Here is a 24,629-nt window from a genome sequence, read left to right as displayed (position 1 = left end):
CTCAGTTGCATTTATCGATTCCTTCTTTCAATTTTTTTAATATTATATTAGGCAATGCAATATTAATTACTCTCACTAACGTGTTCATTGAGTTTTGGATGTGTCTTAATTTTCAGTATTTTCAGTTCAAACCGTATCAATGCTACCACTTAACGCGACAGTCTCTTTACATGCTCAGCTTTGAATGGCTCCGTTTCTGTTATATGTTTGTTCTTCAAATTATTAAAGCCTTTTCTGATTAGTTTCATGCTTTTGTTTAATCGGTGAATACTCCCCTGTACCACACCGATGAGATTTACAAATACTCGATTAGTATATTCTTTAGCATATTGAAGTGTTCATTTCGGAAAACGTGCAAGGCGATTGTGCTCGCAAGATTCCGCAATACCATTTGTGAATAAATCAAATTGGGAGATCGCGTTCGAAAGAAATAAAATAAACGCGCATAGCCGAACATTGATTGTTTTATCAACGCCTGATGAAAATGGTTTAAAATTACGAATGATTTGCCTTGCATTTATTCTAGCCATCAAATTGTCACCATCAATATCTTAAGGATAAAACTTAAATTATGATGTACACACTGTGCACACGCGACAGGTGATAACGTTGGAATGTCTGTCACTCGGATCAGGTACAGCGTACATGAAATAGATTATATAGTTAATAGGCAGGGTAAAGTGTCAGTGACCGCACATAACTAGATAAGAAAGACATGGAACACCAGCCCACACGGTACAGTGGCAAGTTTTAATTATTTGTACCCTCCTGTCTTGTACGAGACAGTGGGTTAACTATTCATGCAGGTTTTAGTAAGTTTTACCACATAGATTTTGGATCATAACGGGTGGAATTTTTAGCTAGTGGGATGTGGGCTTTATGTTATACTGAAATTTCTTATGACATATGGAGCCCCTAATAATCTATTCTAAGTAATCTCTCCTTATGGCCCATTTCCAAGAGTGTAACTCTTGAACCTTTGACTCGGGGGATACCTAAGTGTTGAGAGATTCAAGGCTAAGAGAACATATAAATGTACCATGGCTGAGTGCAGAGTCTGCATATAGGTGAGCTTTTCGGGATGTAATCAGACACTGTTGCCTCCTTCTTGTCAGGGACTTGTTCATTTGAAGCAGTGAATGAATCGATCTTTGTACTATATTAGTGACACCACAATTTTTTGAATTGTAACTGAACTTGTCACCATACTTTAATAATGTACATATATCTGTGGAATTATTCAAAGAGAAACCGCTCAATAATATCTAAAAACAAATAAGGCCTGAAACTTTATGATTATTTGAAGGATAAAGACTGAGTTTTCACCTCAGCTGAAAGAGTGAACACCTCTAAATATCCAGAAATAAATGTTCCAAAAGTCACTTTCCAAGTACATCATGTAGCAACTGTTGTTCGTTTCCCTTCCAATTAAGTGTAAACAAAAAAGAGAGTTTTGTTTGGGTTACATTAAAGAATGTAGTAAACTAGCCTTCATGTATCAAATTGTTCCCACTTGAAAAATTGGTGAACATTTTCAGTTGCTATGATGAAAAACAAACTGACCTGTTGTGATAACTTTTGTCATGATTGATTTCTTTTCATGATGTTATATTTTCATTTCAATGCAGTTACATCCTTTGATGATATAATGACACAAAAATAATTCATTTTTAGGATTTTACTGTGCAGTAACTCATATGCGTTATTTAGTGAAGATGCAGTCAAGAGTAATGTGCCTTGCCAAAGGACATAAGTAGGTAGCTGACCTAGACTGATTTTATGATAGGATTCAGACCTCTACCCTTTCGGTTATGTGTCTGGCATGCTAACCCGCTGAATCACCATCACCATTGCTCCTTCCTCTAATAGTTGCCTAATACTCACTTATAAGTAAAGGCAAAAGGCAAAACACCAAGATCCTGATCTGTCTTAACATAATGCACTTGTAGATCATGGTCTGTGTTGTTTGTTCTACAGATTACTTGTAACAAGCGGTGCAGACCCAGATCTGCTCGTGCATTATGCAATTGCAGATCTGGGTCTGTGCAGTCTGCAGTTGGACTCGTATAAGTGAGTATATACGGTATGTTGCATCCCCGCGCCACTGTGGGTATGTTTATCAGCTCAAGCTTATTGGACAATATAACTGTTTAATACAGGTATTGGACAGGGACATAAACTGGCACTCCATTTGTAGTACCAGTTATATTTTTTCTTTGCAAGCATATATTTGTTTATCCATTGATAAAAAAAGACAATTCTTTTCATGTAAATATGACTGCTTTATGTAGAAGCTTGGTTCATACTGGTCATTGGGGGCCTCGAGTGGCCGAGTGGTCTAAAGCGCTCTCCATTACGGATCACTGCCATCTCACCTCTGTCTGCATGGGTTCGAGTCTCGGATTCGGCTAATGTGGGTATGTGAGAAAGCTTGCCAGTAGCTTCTCGTAGGTCGGTGGTTCTTTCTGGTGTTTTCACAGGTTCTTCCTTCATTAATACTGGCCACCATGTATAGCCTATCGTGTGCTGAAAAATGGCGTTAAACCCTACAACAACAACAACATACTGGTCATTAAAAATTTGCAAATATGCTTACTTTTGAAATAAACCTTTGTAAGGTCAGAAAAAGTGCTTACTTTTAAGAAGAAGAGGTACAGTCATTAAAAAGTCCTTTTTATTTTTATTATTTTTCAGTGGTAACATCAACTTTATCATGATATTTATTAATATTTTTTTTTTGTCTAACGAACAGTAAATGAAAAATTCACTAGTAACAGGAAAAGGAAGTCGGTATATCAGTCAGTATACCTCAAAGAATCTCTGAACTCTTAAAGAGGTACAGAATGGATGAATTGTGATGAGGGATCAGTGTTCATGGTTGTGTTTAATTCAATGTTTGGTCCTTACATTCAAGATATTTTTACTTATAAAGTCCTTACCCAATATTTTCATAAAGTTCTGCGAACCATGAGAAAGAAAATCTATTAGTAATTTCTTCTTTACTTCATATATGTATATAATTAATTTGAGACTTGGCATTTTGTATTAATATCATTACATGTATTATTAAATAGATTTTTTACTTTCTCCGTTTTTGTAACTTTAAGTATCCATGTTGGCCCTAGTTCCTATGCATCATTCATGGTGTTTTTTTTTGTATAATACATGAGATCATGATTGTAAAAGATGCATGTGTACTACGTGAAATTTTGTACCAGTCCTTTTACTGATCTGATTACAAAATATGGTTGAGATTGTCTTCACTAATGTGTATGAACTCTAAATATGAGACTATGTATCGTCTGATATATTCTAATGTTTTCATACTGAAAGGCCTGCTCTTTATTAAAAAGAAATGAGTTTCATATTATTCTTTGATACTGCTGTATTTTTCTCATCGAGAGTCGTCCGTTTGATTCAAGAAATTGTGCATTTGTTGACAATAAAATGTGTATTTTTATTTCTATATCCGGAATTTAATTTGATCTGATAAAATAGCATAGGGACTCTTAGTGTGAGGTTATGAGGCTGAAAATATCCAATGAATGTAAACATGTGGTTTGTATGACAACCTAATGCAGAAATTTATTTGTTGTTAAAAAAACGTTTTGTTCTGTGTGAAATGACTAGTGGTCCAGTCCCAAAATGAAGCTTTAAAATGTTTAATAAAATGTTGAAATAATTTATTGTTTCAATTATATTACGCTTGTTTTTAAGTGTATAATTTAAAAAAAGTTATTGACTGGGTAGTACAACTCTTAGGCCATATTTCTTTTAGAATAGAATGCCCATGAAAGCTTGGTCATCATGTGTCATGTGACCTCTCGTCTAATATTTGTCAATACTCATTTAATAACCTTTACATAGATTTGACACTAAGTTATAAATACCTTTCAATATTGACTTTTCCATCAGAGATAAAAATTGAATATAAACTAGAATTACTTGCAGAGCCTTTCACTTTTCTTTCTCTCTCATGTGAAAGTAAAATGGAAATTAAGCAGGAATATACATAACTAGGCAAGGACCGATTGCTGTTGTGCTCTAGCATTTTTAAGTATTACACATACAAGTATCAGTATTTCTCTTTGACTTTTAACATTTATAACTGTATTAAGGTGGATGAATTATTTGAAATATTTATCTATCATTTTGTATTTCAAAAATTCAAGCTAAACACTTTTTGATTCGGTTATCAGTAGGAATTAATCTTATAATGAAACTTAACAGTTTTATAAAAAAATGTAGAATAGCTGAAATACATGACACTTGTTTAAACTTTTTAAAAAAAATAAAGGTAACTAATGAAAGAGGTATTTAAGTACTCTGGTTTTAAGGACAGTTTAATTTTTAAGAATCAAACAAAATCTTCAAACAAAAGTTTGTATTTCTTGATTGTAATTATGAATACTGATAAGTGCAGGGGAAATATTGATGATATATATTTTGCTTAGATGTTAAGTTTTCATAGAAAAACCAGCCGGAAATTTGTTGTGAAGAGACTGAAGAGTATTGTACACACACAAAAAAGTACTTTAAAAAAGTACACTAGCAGGTGTGTTGCAAAATTACAACAGCATAACATGAGAATTCAGATTCTTGCCAGTGCTTTTGTGATGTAAAACAAGATAATTGTCACTACATGTTTTTGCCACAGTTAAAGGTAATTTGCTGAAAGAAAATGATATCAAATATTACTGCATGTTAGGACATAGTGTAATGAGGACCAGAAAATGGAAGGTACCACTCACTTGCCTTAGACCTTTGCATATAAAACATTTTTTAACATGGGTAGTAAGATTTCTAGTAGTTGGCCAGTAAAATGTTAGGTAACTTTGTGTACGCTTTCTTTGTGCAATTTTTGTTTAGCTATTAACCTATAAGTCGGTATAGTATACAACAACCATTTTAATTGATTGGATTCTATAAACTTGCCATATTCTGTTTGATAAAGTTAGCCAGCAGAAACAAGTGCTACATGCTCTACAGTGAGTGCTTAAAAAACAGCCCAATCAGAAAGCATGAAACAAAATCATAGGCATTCAGTGTAGCATGCCAAAGATGTATTAAACAGAACAATGAGAAAGCATGAAACAAAATCATAGGCATTCAGTGTGGCATGCCAAAGATGTATTAAACAGACCAATGACAAAGCGTGAAACAAAATCATGGACATTCAGTTTGCCATGCCAATTAAACAGACCAATGAGAAAGCATGAAACAAAACCATAGGCATTCAGTGTGGCATGCCAAAGGTGTATTAAACAGACCAATGAGAAAGCATGAAACACAATCAGAGGCATTCAGTGTGGCATGCGGGAGATGTATTAAACAGACCAATGAGAAAGCATGAAACAAAATCAGGCATTTAGTTTTCCATGCCAGTTAAACAGACCAATGAGAAAGCATGAAACAAAATCATAGGCATTCAGTGGGGCATGCCAAAGATGTATAAAACAGACCAATGAGAAAGCATGAAACAAAATCAGAGGCATTCAGTGTGGCATGCAGGAGATGCATTAAATAGACAATGAGAAAGCATGAAACAAAATCAGGCATTCAGTTTTCCATGCCAGTTAAACAGACCAATGACAAAGCATGAAACAAAATCAGGCATTCAGTTTGCCATGCCAGTTAAACAGACCAATGAGAAAGCATGAAACACAATCATAGTATTCAGTGGGGCATGCCAAAGATGTATTAAACAGACCAATGAGAAAGCATGAAACAAAATCATAGGCATTCAGTGTGGCATGCCAAAGATGTATTAAACAGACCAATGACGAAGCGTGAAACAAAATTATAAGTATTCAGAGTGGAATGCCAAAGATGAATGATACCACTACCATATGTTGATGTGTTAACAAATGAAGAAAATGCATGAGTTGTGTATCTTTAAGGGTTAACCATGAGGGTTGGTACTGTGGACTGTGATTACTTAGATGATGAGTTGACAATGTGTGTGGATTAGTGTGGCCTCTTACTAATAGCTTTCACCAGCACTCAGCTACATAATTATATTTGGGCACGTGGTTCTAGGTACTGTGTATATTTACTTATAAGTCGACTCAAACTGCAAACAGCAAAGATCATGATATGCCATAGGGTCTGTTTTATTGTACTGATTATTCCTATCAAACTGCACAGACCCAGATATGCTGTGCATTATGTGCTGGCAGATCTGGGTCTGTGCATTTTGCAGTTGTACTCGGCTTATAAGCAAGTATAAACAATACCCAGAGAAACAATTCAGTTACCAAATGTTTGTCACTGGGAAAATTTATCAAATTCTGTAATATTTTGTAACAAATTTTGTTTAATAATGTTTCTTGGATAATTGACCAAGCTTTCACACTGGGGACAAATGGATGTCTGACATTAAAATTTAGTTGTACATTGCTCTGGGCAATGGATTTTTCTATGCTTCTACATGGCATACCTCAAACATTGTGGATGACTTGCACTTTTATTAATGAAGAAACCTATGGGAGGTCAATGGTCACGTTTACTGTGACCGAAGGAAGAAAAATGGTCACTGTTCAGTAATGTTAGTTCCACAACACAAAACTAGACTAAATTTTGTAGAGGGCTTGCACTCAGGGCAAGGAAGGTCAAAGCCACTGTGACTGGAAGAATAAAATGCCTTCTGCATAATAACATTAGTTCTACATGACAGACCTGGACTTAGCTTTCATGTATGGTTGGCATGTAGAGTATGGAAAAATATATTGATTGACTAGTCATATTGAGCAAAGGTCACTGATTGAAAGAAGAAATAATTATGCACAATAACTTCCAAACGTCTGGATGGCGTGCTCTTGGGTGAAGAGCCATATCGATTTTGGGCACTAAAGGCTAAAGGTAAGTGATACTCCAACTAAAAGAAGAAAAATGGTTTACACACAATAAATAGCTTTCCATCATATCTGTCATTTTTGGAGTATAAAGGTTAAGTTCACAGTTAAAGGAGAAATATAGTTTCCACCCAATACCATTACTTCTGCATCATCATACCAGGACCAGACTTTTGTTGATTTTCACATAGGGTAAGAAAGAAGTCTTATTGGCTTTTGGAGTCCATGTGAAAGGTAAAGGTCATTGTGAGTGAAAATATAATGATCATTTCTGCACAATGACTTCAGTTTTGTATCACAGACCTGGACAAAACATTGTGTGTGGTTAGGATCAATGTGACCGAAAGAAAATAGTTTCATCTATATAAAAAAAATCCATTTTCTCCATAGAGGACCTGTCCAACAAGAGGCAGGCATGTAATGTATCCTTCGCTATGGTCTTGCTAAATCAGATTGTAAAAAAAAACCTAGTTTTCCAGAAGGGGAATTACCTGCATATAATGGAATAAAGAACTCTCCTTTATAAAAGTGGCAAGGACAAATAAAAATGTGCACCTACTAATGGACTAATGCATCCACTGCTGGACTCTGTTTTGGTCTCAACATGACCGTAGGGTTTCCTGTTAGTACCCAACACCCTCAACTTGATGTGATTGAGGGTCTAGGTCTCCAAGTATTATGGCTTATTGAGATCTCTGATGACAGCTCAGGCAACCTCATCATTTGATGGTACATAAGAAAGAAGGACTAATATAAAGCTCCTCACTGAGTAGCCTTTGGTTCTTCTTTTTATTAATATATCTTAGTAGTCTTTATTAATCCATAAGGCCTTCTATTAATGGTTGATCTATACTGAGTAGTCTTTATTAATCCATAGGTCCTTCTATTAATGGTTGATCTGTACTGAGTGTCTTAATCCATATCTCATTCTATTAATGGTTGATCTATACTGAGTAGTCTTTACTAAACCATAGGTCCTTCTACATGTATTAATGGTTGATCTATATTGAGTGGTTTTTATTAATCCATAGATCATTCTATTAATGGTTGATCTATACTGAGTAGTCTTTATTAATCAATTCAATTAATGGTTGCTCTGAGTAGTCTTTATTAATCCATAGGTCCTTCTGCATGTATTACTGGTTGATCTATACTGAGTAGTCATTATTAATCCATAGGGCCTTGTATTACTGGTTGATCTATACTGAGTAGTCTTTATTAATCCATAGGTCATTCTAATAATGGTTGATATATACTGAGTAGTCTTTATTAAAATCCATAGGTCCTTCTGTTAATGGTTGATCTAAACTGAGTAGTCTTTATTAATCCATAGATCTTCCTATTAATGGTTGATCTATACTGAGTATTTATTAGTCCATAGGTCATTCTATTAATGGTTGATCTATGCTGAATAGTCTTTATTAATCCATAGGTCATTCTAATAATGGTTGATATATACTGAGTAGTCTTTATTAATCCATAGGTCCTTCTTCATGTATTACTGGTTGATCTATACTGAGTAGTCTTTATTAATCCATAGGTCCTTCTATTAATGGTTGATCTATACTGAGTAGTCTTTATTAATCCATAGGTCCTTCTACATGTATTACTGGTTGATCTATACTGAGTAGTCTTTATTAATCCATAGGTCCTTCTATTAATGGTTGATCTATACTGAGTATTTATTAGTCCATAGGTCCTTCTGTTGATGGTTGCTCTATACTGAGTAGTCTTGATTACAGGTCATTCTAGTAAAAGTTGATGTTCTATACGAATCCAGCTTCAAGGTAATCTGTGGTTTTGGCATACAGTCACATTTTTATGTGTCAGCTATCATGGTGATTATTGTTTTTTGTTGGTTTTATTGGCACTTTTATCACATGATTGACTACATCATGTGTTATGATTCTATGGTCTTAAACTGTGTAACAGAAAGGTTGTTGTTGTTGTTGTAGGATTTAACACCATTTTTCAGCACACGATAGGCTATACATGGTGGCCAGTATTAATGGTGGAGGAAGAATCCGGGAAAACTCCGGAAAGAACCACCGACCCTCGAGAAGCTACTGACAAGCTTTCTCACATACCCACATTGGCCAGATCCTAGACTCAAACCTACGCAGACAGAGGTGAGATGGCAGTGATCCGTAATGGAGAGCGCTTTAGACCACTCGGCCACTTGGGGCCCCGTAACAGAAAGGAAGTGAAACCCACAATTTGAGTAAAATTCAACAAAAGTTTATTTCTCTAGTTACAAAGTGAAAATTTAAGAGGAACTTAACAGTATTTTGAATTAAATCCCAAATAATCTTAAATATCCTGTCACAAGTCAAGAAGTATAGAATGTTCCAAATGAATTTCAATAGTACTGAATGTCTTGATGCATCAGAATCCAGTATGAGTCCTCAGTAAACCCAAAATTAGCATTTTAGTGCAAGAAGTCAATAAACTGCAAACACTGATCATAGGTTCCCACAGACTTGTATGAAACAGGAATGAATAATTTATTAACTCATGTGTGTATATATCACCCATAAATGTAATTTAGAATTTTCTTCTCATTTTTACATGAACTCTGTGAAATCAAAGTACCCAAGCATATATTTTCAAAAACATGGAACAGCCCTAAGCAATTTTTGAGAAGTTGGTGATGTTTTCCTTTTATATATATATATATATATATATATATATATATATATATATATATATATATATATATATATATATATATAATGTTTTTCACTTTACCTCTATTGCAGTAGTGTTCTTGAAAAACCAGTCATGCTAATGGAAAATTACATGGTCTTGTCTTATTGCACACAAGACCACCATTGAACTCTTGTTAAATAAGCATCTTGTTTACTTAAATCTTGACAGAAATTAGGTACACAATATATATTAAATATACATAACACATCAAGGAGTACAGATTAGCACATTATTAGTTATATCATGTAGAGGGAAATTTGAGTAAAGTGCATTTTCCAAGTAAATAGAAACATCTGACAATGGTTTACCTGGGTTGGCATCCAACCTGTGGATGGAGTCTAGTGCCTAAGCAACTGAGCTGTCATGGCTCTGCAGATTGAAGACTAAAGGTTTGTGGATACTACATGTAAAGCTGTTTTAATGATAGTAATCATAAAATTTGTAACAGTAACACTTTAGAATTGTGATTTTCAAATTTAAATGTATTCAAAGAATCAAAGTACCATTATGCAAGGTTTGGTCAAACAGAAGTAATCCATAACCTCTTCAAGCAATGAAAGGTACAAATAACCAAATCAGACACAAAATGAGCATTGAAATGAACAAGACATGAATTGAGAATTTATTTTACATTTAATTTTTTGGTCAAACAGAAGTAATCCATAACATCTCTTCAAGCAATGAAAGGTACAAATAACCAAATCAGACACAAGAAGAGCATTGAAATGAACAAGACATGAATTGAGAATTTATTTTACATTTTATTTTTTGAATTGATGATCTGTTGTTCAGTTGAGTTGTCAGTATTTGACTTTAATGGAATGTTTGTTTTGAATGAGTTCATTATTAAGATAAAATGCAGGTATACCACTGTCACTCTGAACCATTTTGATTCCAGAGGCTGTTAATTTATATCCATTTTGTTTTAATGGTTATAGCAAAGTGAACTATGGCATCCAGAGTTGTTTTATGTAATCAATATTTTGTAGATCTATGGGTGTCCATTGGTTTTATACCAATACTACAAAATTAATTTGTGAAAGTTTAAAAATTGATTGATTATCCTGTGCTATATATAATGTACAGTTCATTTATTTCCAGGCCAACGATAAAATGGTATATCCATTTGGGAGATTTTGCCAATATCCTGAAAGCTTTTATTGGATCCAACTACCTGAGTGTTGCATTTGCTTTCCTGCAAAGTGGACTTGGGGTAAATACATTTAAAGGACTTTTTTAAAATTAAATTTGATTTGATTTTTCCCATTTAGACAAACTATAATGAAATGGTACCTATCTAAAAGTTGGCATGCCTTCAGCATTTGCAATTGTAGCCTTTTTATTGCAGTGTAGCATTTAGTATATAATAATGTAATAATAATAAGAATAATGATAATAATAATAAAGATAAAAATACTGAGTTTAATATTATTACTATTATTATTATTATTATTATTATTATTATTATTATTATTATTATATAATCACTACAACTAGTTGTAGATAGACTGATAAATGGGCAGTAATCAGTAAGTCATTTAATTTAATACACTGTACATATTTGTTATACTTTAATTTGATACACTATACATATCATTTGTTATATTTAACTGTAATTTTATAAACTATTCATATAATTTTTTATATTATTTAGTATTATTTAGTACACTACATATTATTTCTTATATTAAACTGTAATTACTGAATATCATTTCTATTTTTAACTGTAGTTTAATACACTGAATATCATTTCTTAAAGTTAACTGTAATTGGATAGATTAATAATACTTGGATGAAGTTTTGTTAAGGTCCAAAGAATTTTTTTTCATGAATTACATGTACTTTTAATTTCATTTGTAACAGACAGCTTTTTGTTTTTATATACTAAACAAAATGAAACATAACTGTTTTATTAATGCATATTTTATTTTATATTTCTTTATTATTTCTGAGGTTAGTTAGATTTGAAAGTTTCATTATATGTATTGTAGGTCTCAAATACTGAATAAAAAAAGTGAAATGCCTCATTCATATGCAAATGAAATCAGAATGACTCATTTGTATGTAAATGACATAAAAAAATGTCCAGTATGTTTTGGCATTCCCATTTGTATGTAAATGACATGAAAAAATGTCCAGTATATTTTCGCATTCCCATTTGTATGTAAATGACATTAAAAAAATGTCCAGTATGTTTTGGCATTCCCATTTGTATCTTTTTAAAACAAATTCCTATTCTGCTCAAACATTTCTAGAAAAATGTTTTTTTAAATACAGAGTTGAAATTTTAACATCAGTAAAAATTATATTTGGAATCATAGCTGTTCTCAATTCTGAATTACTTCAAAGTCAACAGTGTCATTTTTTTCATTCTAATTAAAATATTATGAAAGTAATGAGAATCATTTATTGTCAAAATGTTATTTTGAGTTAGCTGTTAGGACTTGATTGGTTTTGGCAACCTTCCAAATAAAATGTCTGAAAAATGTCTTTCATCCATAAGGTATTTGATACTGTTTAGAATTGTTTTCATTATATCTGTTTATATTTACAGCATGTATTTGAATACAATTTAATTTAGTAGTGTTACCTTGTTTCGGATGTTAAATGTTACGGAGGTTAATGCTTTTCATTAAGAAGAGTTGTTAAGAATAATGAACATCATTTAATGATGCCAGTCGGAGTTTCTATTGTAGATTGTGATTTTAACATTTTGTTAACATTACCAAAAGACATCTATTATAATCAAAACAGAAAATATTTAACCAGTTAAATTCTTATCTGACCAAGCAAATAAAATATATTATTTAAATCTTCAATGCTATATTAATTCAGACATAGTGGAATTAATTTTCTTTAACTAAAAGAAAATATTTATTTTTTTAAATTACATTTTGATGATGTTACTTATATTTGAATTATGTGCATGACCTTTGTCCATGATGGAGGGTTGGAGTTTGGGTCTACCTGACTAATGTCATATTTTAAATATCTTTTCTTGGATTTGAGTTTAGGACTTAGTTTTTCCTTTGGAAATTCTATTGTCTGCCATACAGTGCATATGTATACATACCAAACACGATAAGGGGCATGCACATTTTGATTATAAGGTCATATGAAGACACTAATATAAGAATTACATTTTATGATGTCATCAAGACTTTTGGATTTCTTGTTAGGAAGCGAGGAGGCTGAAAGCAAAACTATCAAAATTTACATTTTTTTTGTGTCATTTGTTCTACAGTATTGGTGGCAAATTGTACAATTTTAAATTGTCACATTTTCCCAGGAGTACCTTCATGCATAGTTATAAGAGCTTAATGTCCATGCTTGATTATACATGTTTTTTATTTTTCAGTTGGGTTTTGTTGGCATTGTGTTTATTGCAAGTATGACAGCCCATTGCTGCCAACTGATTGTCAAGACAAAACACCATGCAATCAGAAAATACCTTCAAGCACGGCAAAATAATGTTAATGAGCAACCCAGGTACAGCTCAACAGCACATGGTCACTGCCGCAATAGGTCTGAGCAGTTTTCACCTGTTAATGACTCCACAGGTGATGTCTCTATTACCAGATCAGAGGTACATAATAGAAGTGACACAGTAAGTTACCAGATTGCAGATGATGAGGCTGATACAGTGCAAAAGATGATGAAGCACATGACGTACGGTGACATTGGCAAGTTGGCCTTTGGTCAGACAGGTTTGACCATAGTCAACATTCTGATCTGCCTGACTCAGTTTTGTTTCTGTGTGGCTTATTTCATATTCATTGGTAATACCATTCACACCATGTTTCCCAGCCAGATGTGTGTAGTCATATCAGACAATACCATACAGCAGTGTGGACCAGTAAAGTCACTTGTACATGATAATATCAATGATTCAGACAAATTTAATACAGGTACAGATCAATATTATATTCATCACACCCTGGTAAAGACAGACTTAAGTAATACCACAAATCTTCAGTTGGAAACAAGGAAATTCTTAGATGATATTTCTAGCACTATTGTTCTTCCATTGGACAAAAGGAGCTCTTCGAAAGATCAACAAAACCAAGTAACCATTACAACAACATTGCCAGAAAACTCAACATTTATCTCGTTAGATAAATTGATCAGCTCAGCTCCAGATCTGAGGCTTGTGGTGATTTTTCCATTACCGATTTTTATCTTCTTTGCTTATGTTCGTACTGTACGCAGGCTGGCTATCGTCAGCATGCTTGCCAACTTCTCCATAATGATTGGATGTGTCTCAGTGTTCCTGTTTCTTGCTGTTGGTAAGTTCTCTTCAGTTTCTATATGTATGTGAGTGTTCTTGTTTCTTGCCGTCTATAAATTCTCTTCTGTTGCTGTGTGTATAGAAGGTTTACCACTTACTTAAAAGACTTATGCAAACATTAGCTGTTACACACTTTCTAAAAATGCATAAATTATAGAGTTTTGATGTTTGGTTTTTGATCCTGTAAATGGTTTTATAAATTACTAAAATGTCATCTGTTTTGGTGTCATGATGTCATTAATTACACAATTAGATCATGTACATGGAAGAATTTTGAGTCATGAAAATGTTGATTGTAGTTGCTGGTTATTTTAATGTAAATTGTAAGATACCAGGAATTTGTAAGGACAGCTAACACGAACTTCTTAATACATTTATGGGAAGCAGGAGGTCGTGGGTTTGAAACCCGGCCGTGTCATACCAAAGACATACAGAAATGGTACTAACAGCTGCTTTGCTTGGCGCTCAGCATTAAGAGGTTAGTGCTGGACTGGTCGACCTGGTGTCAGGATAATGTGACTGGGTGGGACATCATGCTACATGTCTGTGGCATGATGCCCCAGTGCTAGACATCACTATAAACTGCCACACTGTAGACATCGTAGCGATATGACTGAAAAATTGTTAAAGCTACATTACAAATCCTAATCACACACACACACACACACACTCACACACACATTTATGGGAATGGATTGAATGATGATGATGATGATGATGTTCATCATCACATGATTGCGCTACTTGCGAGCATTGAAGTTATATTTAGTAATTCACATTTTATTGCATCATTAAAGTGTGTCATAATGTTAAAAATGACATTTGTCACTGGATGAAATAATTCAAGTGTCGCTGTAGTATGACCTCATTCAAGTGTCACTGGAAAATTATATCAGTGTCACACTTAAGTGTGAAATTAAAGTATCATGGTGTGCTGTGATATCACAGAACTGTGTCACACTGTGATATATCTGTCACATTCTACTATGACATTAAAGTGTCACTTGTTTGACATTTTTACAATATGTAACTAGTATATCATAAAAGGGTCATAATATATCATGAGAGTATGTCATTAAAATGTGTCACACTGCAGCATGAGATTATTTAAAAGTCACTAGCTTTGACATAATTAAAGTGTATCACAGTAGGATGATATCATAATGTTATGATACTTTAAGATATCATGATATTAGATGTACTTTCAGGTTTTAAGTCAAGTACTACATACAAATGGATCAATTGGAATGGATTTCCAGTCTTCTTTGGTATGGTTACAAGTGCTTTTGAAGGAATAGGATTGGTGAGTTTTCAGGGATAAACAATTCAAGTAAACATTTTACCCAAGGGCATTCTCCATGGGCTTTGTTATAAATATGAAACTGTCAGTCTTTGAGATTTCTTCAGATTTATAGTGTAGAAATATGTACTCCAAAATTTTTGCAAAACTAGAAGTTCATGGTGAATAGAAGAAATTAGGATTTATATATTATAACTCATTTTGACCTCACTTGGCCATAAGGCAAAGTAAGCATATGGTATAGCCTTGCATCAATCAACCATCATGTTTCATGAAGTGTCCATCCATCATCTATCACATGTCATGCATTGTCTAGCCATCATCTATCACATGTCATGCATTGTCTAGCCATCATCTATCACATGTCATGCATTGTCCATCCATCATCTATCACATGTCATGCATTGTCCAGCCATCATCTACACATCATGCACTGTCCATCCATCAGCAATTGGCTCTTACCCTTCTAGAGTTCTGATACAATGTTTATCAAACTTAGAATATGGGCTAATACCATCAAACTCTGTAGAGTATAATTATAAGCCATATCCATGCATTTTAATGAGGTGACCATGCATCTGATTGGCTCACCATTTATCACATAAATTATCTCCAGAATTGTATACCACGTTATCTATTTTACTGATAAAAAAGACTTTCAAAAGACAAAGACATAATTAGGATGCCAAATCTCTTGCTCATAATCAAAATCTTTCAATATCAGGTGCAAATTTGAGCAAAATCAGATCAGAAAAATGTCTTCTAGAGAGTTAATAGACTCAATTAATGCAAAACATGCTTCAGAAGTTCAAGACAATATATGAAGGGACTACTAATTCACCATGTACATGCGTCAACATTTTCTGTCTGAAAGTTGGTTCCAGTTCATCAGCAAAAATTTTCCCATTATCTGACCATTTAGTTTCCCTAAACATGGCTGAAAGAATGTTATTCATTTTTTATAAAAACATGCATACTCAGCAAATCACGCTGAGCCTGACAGTTGGTATCACATGGGTTTTTCAAGATGGTCATCTTGATAGCAGTGTGTATCAGTACATCCTGCAATACAATCCTTTCTTTTACAACATGATTTTGGCTGGCAATACTCATCTCATTAGCTTTATATTTCAGAGATCTGAAGAAGTACTGTTATTGATTCAAAATGCAGTTACTTAATTTAATCCAGGCATGTGAACCTATTACTGGTGGCCTAGTTTTATCTGCCTATTTACACCTTAGGGTGTGGCTTTAAAAATTGCTTATTTGGCCCTGGCCCTGGAGGAAAGTTGCTCATGCCTGCATTAAAATAAAGAAAGAAGTCCAAATTACCATCTACTTGTGATTACTTAAAAATTAGCAATGAATTACAGATGATATGATTGCTGTTGATGAGATTGGATTTCCCAGAAATCGTTTAGTTCTCTGCTTTTTCCTAATCCCAGTTTCTGTTTCCATCTGTCTGATCTCATTTCCAGTTGTTGGATATTTTAGATCACTGGTATTTGTGAAGTAGATGAGCTTTCCTGTGCATTGCTTTTCATTAATTGCTTTTGATAATTGGAATGATTTCCTTTTTTTGTCTTTTTCCTCCAAGAGGAGTATGCTTCTCAATCACATTAATTAGCAATTACTCAAAGAACCATTTGACATTGTCGGGATTGTCCGATATATAAGCTGTATGAAAAGGTGTAAACCATAGTTTGGTATTGAAGTTTTCATGTTAAAATCCTTAAAACTGCGGTATATTGGCACTTTTCTTTTGATCATTGTGAAAATCAAATTGTAAAAGTCACCAATACCAGTGCAGGCTTGTGTTTTGAGGAGTATGATTACTCATGGACTGTTGCGCTCCTTAAATTGTTTTTAGGAGAGTGATCCATTGCTCTCCCCAATCTTATCTTTCAAAACAAAGATTTTTCCTTTGTTTTCTAAGCGAACTTCTCAATTTTTTTCTCAAATTTCATGACAGGTGTCTTTCACAAATATTGATATTTTTACAGGTTCTGCTATTTTGATATATGATGTCATGTGCAGTAGATGATGATGTCATAAATATTTGAGGAGAGTGTATAACTCTCCTCAACACTATCCGGAGAGCTGTTCACAGCTGTCCTGCATTTCCATAGTTACATAGGTATTCCTTTTTGTTACTAGGATAACATCTACATGTGAGGATTTGTCCTGATTTTTTAAACAGGTTGGTGGAGACATTTTTTTTTCTACAACATTTGCTACAACGATTGTTGGCCTTGCCAGTGCCAGATCGGGCACTGGCCTCACTATGATGTTCATCAAAGACACAAACAAACCTTATCCTATATCTCTTTTTGTCTCCTTGCAAGGGATGCTTTCATGGGCCCACAACCCACTGGTTTGTCCGTCAGACCTGGTAGTGGTGGTGGCCTTACACTGTTTGGCACCAACATGACATGAAACCTTGGCATTGCCATGCATTGAAATCAGCTAAATGCATCACAGGGAGTTTTCCTGCACGATATTACTCTCAAACGTATTTGGAGTTTGCAGAGATGTTTGTAAGGTTATTTTTGTCGCCAAACACAGTCATGACAACCATCAAGAACTGTGCTTATGATGCAGATTGGCATGATGCTAACAGTAAAGATAAGTTATCTAAACTTAAGTTTAGGATGCTTTCAGTGAGACCCATCTTTCTGCAGTCCATCCTGATCCTGCATTGGTACGTTTTTTGCATTGTCTCAAGAAGCTTGCAAAGGCTTTGTCAATTTTATCATTAAGGATCTCAGTACATTTATGGTCTTGGAGTATTTGAGCACCATTACCAATTCATGGATTTGTATTTTAGACACATCATTAAGTAACATAATCAAATACACCAACAAAATAATTTCCATGTTAACCTGTGCATTGTAAAGTTGATATAATTCTTGGATGCATATTTGAAAGAAGATTTATATCTTTACCTTGCTCGTATTCAGCAGGAATAATTGCTGCATAATCTTGTAAATCACCATGGCATTTATGTAACTAAATTTAGGTACTTATAATTGTTGAATTGTTGTGCTTTTTGCAGCAGCTTTGATGCAATGGTAAGTGCAATACAGTGACAAAATGTTGTTGTTCATCACAACTGCTTGTGCTGTTTGAGCCCACTTGACTTGTGTAGGAATCTTGATATAATACCGGCCGCTCTGGTGGCCTAGTGGTTAGAGCATCCATCTCAGAAGCAGAAGGTCGTGGGTTCGATCCCCAGCTGGGTCATACCAAAGACTTACAAAAATGGTACTAACAGCTGCCTCACTTGGCGCTCAGCATTAAGAGGTTAGTGTTAGTACTGGTCGGCCTGGTGTCAGGATAATATGACTGGGTGGGACATCATGCTACATGTCTGCAGCATGATGCCTCAGTGTTAGACATCACTATAAACTGTCACACTACAAACATCATAGCAATATGACTGAAAAATTGTTAAAGCTATGTTAAAAATCCAAATCACACACACATTGATATAATACCATGCTGTCATTTCACAAAGTTGTATTATAATTAACCCTGTCTCTTTTGGATAAAGTCCTAACAAAACAAGTATGTCATTTTTTTTCATACTGCTTCATATTCATAGTTCTTACATGAGCTGGCATAGTTGAATCACTGGTAGAATGCTTATGTATAAGGGAAATCATTGCCTAATTATTTCGTTGACTTTTGTGACTTCTTTCCATGGGTTTAGATGAATCTGTAATCATAGGTTTGGTGAGTCTTTGCATACATGCGCAGTAATATTTATAAACAGTTCAACATGGGGGCTGGTAAATCTGATTACATGACTCGAATCGGATACAATGTTTAAGACCTGTTCGAGCACCAAGACTAACATATAGCACCAGCAAGTGTGATTTACAGTAGTCATAATGGCATGTTCTGATGCATAGTTCACATTTTCCCAGGCATACACCTGTACAGTGAACTTTTATGTATATGAAAGTTTATCTAACAGTATAATGTCTTCATTTATGGTAGTCTGCAGTACTGTATGAGGGTTTTGTAAATAGAAAGACATGCAGTCTGAATAATCAGTAACAATTAAACCAATAAACTTTTGTAAATGTGTCTAATGCTTAATCTTGGCCCAGGTGAGTTTAAATGATCTGTCACTTAGCACTACTCTAGTCCTCGTACTGCCATTAGCAGTTTCAGATCTAATAATTCTAAATGATTTGGATTGTTTGTATGGATTTTGCTTGTCTCCACTTGGAAAAAGGTTATGTTAATGCTAAAAGTATCTTTCTAATGGTGGTCTTCACTATCACTATTCAGTCTTGGTTGCAGAGTCAATCACTGATGTCAGCGGTTTTAAGTTTTCTTGCACAATCTCAAATAATGACTTTTCATACTTTTTAAACAATTCTAAATAAGTTTACGCCCTGATTCCAAGATACTTCATAAATCAATTAATTTACAAAAATGGTTTTAACAGCTGCCTCACTAGGCGCTCAGCATTAAGAGGTTAGTGGTTGGCCTGGTGTCAGGTTAATGTGACTGGGTGGGACATCGTGCTACATGTCTGCAGCATGATGCCCCAGTGCTAGACATCACTATAAACTGCCACACTGCAGAAATCGTAGTGATATGACTGAAAAATTGTTAAAGCTACATTAAAAATCCTAATCACACACATATACTCTTTCAAAATACTGCACATCAGTCTGTGAACATTTTGCCATTATATATACTGCAGTAATTGTTTGACATAAAAGGAAATATCTCTGCTTCGCAGGTTGTGTTTGTGGATTGGCACCTTTAAGATTATAGGCACATTTACAATTGTAAGCTGTTGTACATGAAGTTCTTATGATCAAGTTTATGTATGTAGTCCATACAGTGATTTGAATGCAATCCCAGATGAGCCTCTAGCATGCCAAACAACATACCAGAAGGCCTATAGGTTGTTTAATCCAACTATGTCTCAAAGAATTATGCGTATTTCATTTTTTATAATTGTCATCAACCTTACATCATCAGATAGAATTTAATATTTGAGATATAAGCATCTGAAGCTTCGATGTCTCCTCAGTTATTAAGATTCCACTAGTGTGACTTGAACTGGCAATATCCTGATCAGCAGTATAACTATGTGACTAACACACCCACTGCAAACACTTAGTATGTATGTGATTTGGATTTTTTTAACGTAGCATTAATAATTTTGCAATCATATTACTATAATGTCTGCAATATGGCAGTTTATGGTGATGTCTAGTTAGTAAATGAAAAAAGCATACTTGAAGTTAAGAGGCTGATAGGAAATCAAATTAGTGAGCATCCTCCCTGTGGTTATGTCTGTGATTTCTGTGCCATTTTGAATTATTTTTGCTTATTATATACCTGTCCACACACGATCCCATTTTATTGTAACCATACATTGTCCTGGAATAATAAATTTAGGTGTCTCAGATATTTGGTAGTACTTCTACTAGACAGTAATTTAAGTATCTGTCACACTTTGGCTGGCTTTTTTATAAGTACAAGAAATGTATTATTTTGCTTTCAGATACTGGCATGCCAGAATTATGCATTTCTTGATTAGGGCTATTTTTAATTTAAGAATTGAATGGAACACATAAAAACAGAATTGAACACATCCTTATGGAAGAGCCAGTTCCAGTATACTAAGAAATAACACAGAGTCTGTGTGAAAAATATTGATCAGTCTACACTAAAAACTACACTCATGTTTAAAGATTGTCTCTGTGATACATTTTCCATACTCGGGCTGCAACTTGAATGGGATGGACCTTTCGAGAATGCAAGTTGAAGGTGATGGACCTTTATAGAATCCAAGTAGAATGGGATGGACTTTCTCATTTATAGAACACAAGTTGAGTAGGATGGACCTTTCTAGAATCCATGTAGAATGGGATAGACCTTTCTCATTTAAAGAATGCAAGTTGAGTGGGATGGACCTTTCTAGAATGCAAGTAGAATGGAATACACCTTAGCAGGAGAAAGATTCTTATGTGTTATTTTATTATTTCAAAGCTTATGACTGTATGGAATGTTTTGACTGTATTTAACTTCATACACCCTTTGGCTTTGGCTCTGGTGGTATGGGGTTCAAAATGGTCATAATATTCCATACACCCAGGTAAACTAACACCTAACAGTATTTCTTTTCAGATAATACCAATTGAAGCCAGCATGGACAATAATCGACACAACTTCCATCTCTTCCTCTATGGGGCTATTGTCTGCCTCTCTGTAATACTGTCAACTTTTGGTTGCCTTGGATACATGAGATTTGGGGATAATGTTAAGCAAATGCTGAACACAAACATTCCTTCAAACAGTGCTGTCTTTTTTGCTGTAAATATATGCATCTGCTTTGGGATTCTGCTGACCTTTCCTCTACAGATGTTTCCAGTGATAGAGCTTACAGAGTTGTACTTATTTGCAGAAGGTGAGATAGTCTTGTTCAACAATATGAGAGAGACTGAACATGAATATTACTAAATTTAAGACTTTTGATGCTATAGCTAAGAGAGATAGTGGTGGGGTGGAATCGGCACATTGCTACATGTTAGACACCAGGTTCCACATAACCCTTCTTTCTGATTTTTATCCTACTCATCTGTTGAAGAAAGCTAAAATATAGCAGTCTATAGACTTGAGGGTATATAATAGGCCATATGCACCCTTCTGTATATTGTAGGTTTGTAGAATGTGCCAAATGCACCCTTCTGTATGTTTTAGGTGTGTAGAACAAGCCAGATGCACCCATCTGTTTGTTGTAGTTATGTAGAAAAGGCTACATGCACCCTTCTGTATGTTGTAGGTACATAGAGCAGCCCTGATGCACCTTTCTCTATGTTTTAGGTATGTAGAAGAGGCTAGATGCACCTTTCTGTATGTTGTAGGTATGTAAGATAGATCAAATGCACCCTTCTGTATATTGTAGGTATGTAGAATAGGCCAGTTGCACCCTTCTGTATGTTGTAGGTATGTAGAATAGGCCAGTTGCACCTTTCTGTATGTTGTAGTATGTAGAATAGGTTAGATGCACCCTTCTGTATGTTGTAGGTATGTAGAGTAGGCCAGATGCACCCTTCTGTATGTTGTAGGTATGTAGAATAGGCCAGATGCACCCTTCTGTATGTTGTAGGTGTATAGAACAAGTCAGATGCACCCTTCTATATGTTGTAGGTATGTAAGATAGATCAAAAGCACCCTTCTGTATGTTGTAGGTATGTAGAATAGGTGAGTTGCATCCTTCTGTATGTTGTAGTATGTAGAATAGGTTAGATGCACCCTTCTGTATGTTGTAGGTATGTATAATAGGCCAGATGCACCCTTCTGTATATTTAGTAAGTAGAATGGGTCAGATGCACCTGCATGTTGGAAGTATGTAGAACAGGCTAGATGCAGCCTTCTGTACATTCAGTAAGTAGAATAGGCCAGATGCTTCCTACTGCATGTTGTATTGGCCAGATATACCCTTCTGCATGTTGTATGTAGAATAGGCCAGATGCACCCTCCTGTGTTTTAAATATATAGAATTAAGCCAGATGCACCTTCCTGCATGCTGTAAGTGTGTAGAATATTCCAGATGCACCCTGCTTGTTGTAAGTATGTAGAATAGGTCAGATGCACCCTACTTGTTGTATGTATGTGCATAATAGGTCATATGCACCCTGCTTGTTGTAATTATGTACATGTTGAATAGGCCAGATGCACCCAGCCTGTTGTAAGTATGTTTAATAGGTCAGATGCATCCTGCCTGTTGTAATTATGTAGATTAGGCCAGATGCACCCTGCTTGTTGTAATTATGTAGAATAGGCCAGATGCACCCTTCTTGTTGTAATTATGTACATGTAGAATAGGCCAGATGCACCCAGCCTGTTATAAGTATGTATAATAGGTCAGATGCAACCTGCCTGTTGTATTTATGTAGAATAGGTCAGATAGTTCCATAGTGAAATTAATAAGCTATTCCCACTATCTGATGTTCCTGTTTCCACTGAAATTGCATATTTGTATAATGATTCCTCAGAGCTGCAAATTATGTGATTAAGAAATGTTGCTGCATATATGTAAGCCCAAGCAAACTATTATTATAGAGATTATAAGCCGTCTCTGTGTCATCTAAATCATCAGTCACGTAGTCTGGAAGACTGTTGGAGCACTGCATAAGACCTAACAACCAGCTTCCTCCATTCCTCTCGATTTTCCGTCTTTCTCAGTGAGTTGCTCAGTGTCAAGCCTGTCCACTCTCGAATGTTATCTTCCCACCTCTTTCTTTGCCTGCCTCTCTTTCTTCTTCCTTGTACATTGCCTTGTGGGATTGTCTTGGCAAGTCCTGATGATCATGAGACATGCCCATACCACTGCAGTTTCCGTTATTTCACTATGGCCAGGAGGTCATCGTGAGGCCTAATGGCTTGCCTTATCCTTTGCCGTATTTCTTCATTGGTGATATGGTCTTTGTATGTGATGCTGAGGATCTTTCGGAAACATCTCATCTCTGTAGCCTGTATCCTTTTCTCCAAGTCCGCTGTTATGGTCCATGATTCACGGACATAGAGAAATATGGAGATCACCAGTGAGTGCATCAGTCTGACTTTTGAGCTGAGTGCAATGTTCTTGTCCTTCCAGATGGGCTTCAGTTTTGTCAGCACTGCTGTTGTCTGTGCAATCCTGGAGAGTATTTCAGGCTTCAATCCTTCATCTGTTACAGTTACCCCCAAATACTTGAAGCTGTGGACTGTTTCTAGCTTTTTACCTTGGACCCTGATGTCAGTGCTGATGCTCTTGATGTTGTTGGTCATCATTTTGGTCTTCTCTGCACAAATTTCCATGCCATAGGCTGCAGAGGTTTTGTCAAGGCTTTCTACTAAGCTAGCTAATTCTTGCTCATTTCCTGCTAGTCCATCAATGTCATCAGCAAAATGTAAGTTGATGATTGTTCTGCCTCTGATGCTGATTGCCCCAGTACGCTTATCAAGCGTGGCTGCCATGATTCTCTCCAGAAAGATGTTGAACAGTGTGGGGGAGAGCAGACAGCCTTGTCGGACTCTGACTGTTGTTCTGAACCAGTCCCCTATGCTGCTGTTGAAGTATACTGCACTGGTGGCCTTGTCATAGAGTTGCTTTATTACTGTGATGATGTTAGCATTGATGTTTTACAGTCTCATGGTCGTCCACAAGGCTGCATGCCCTACCCTGTCAAATGCCTTCTTGAAATCCACGAAGACGTGGTACATATCTTGCTGGTGTTGGAGGTACTTCTCACACAATATCCTGAGGTTGTAGATCTGTTCTGTTGTGCTGAGCCTTGCTTTGAACCCCGCCTGCTCCTCGGCAATGATCTTTTCAGCCTGTGGTTTTCGTCTGTTCAGCAGTAATCTTAACATGTCTTTGCTTGGGTGGCTTATAAGACTGATTGTATGGTAGTTTTGACACTGTTGCAAGTTGCCTTTCTTGGAGAGGGTGATGATCAAT

The 24,629-nt window shown here is 35.2% G+C and overlaps 1 protein-coding gene across 2 annotated transcripts in view; it reads left to right on the top strand.

The window, feature by feature from the left end:
* The first annotated feature begins 438 nt into the window (after positions 1 to 438).
* The window catches only part of LOC149806050 (uncharacterized), a 41,340-nt gene continuing 17,149 nt past the window's right edge, over positions 439 to 24,629 (top strand). Inside the window, exons 1-5 of one of the 2 annotated variants that reach the window (XM_089950916.1) lie at positions 439 to 634; positions 10,665 to 10,776; positions 12,922 to 13,849; positions 15,060 to 15,154; positions 21,311 to 21,590. In XM_089950916.1, coding sequence (XP_089807042.1) covers positions 615 to 634; positions 10,665 to 10,776; positions 12,922 to 13,849; positions 15,060 to 15,154; positions 21,311 to 21,590 — 1,435 coding nt within the window. In that variant the 5' untranslated portion in view covers positions 439 to 614. The other variant, XM_089950917.1, reaches the window with a different exon arrangement.

This window comes from Sinohyriopsis cumingii, chromosome 2 (assembly GCF_028554795.1).
Source record: "Sinohyriopsis cumingii isolate HCF-2022 chromosome 2, ASM2855479v2, whole genome shotgun sequence".
In the NCBI taxonomy this organism is placed as follows: Eukaryota; Metazoa; Mollusca; class Bivalvia; order Unionida; family Unionidae; genus Sinohyriopsis; species Sinohyriopsis cumingii.
The sequence above is the reverse complement of the archived record's forward strand: the minus strand, read 5'-3'. Positions and strand labels throughout refer to the sequence as shown.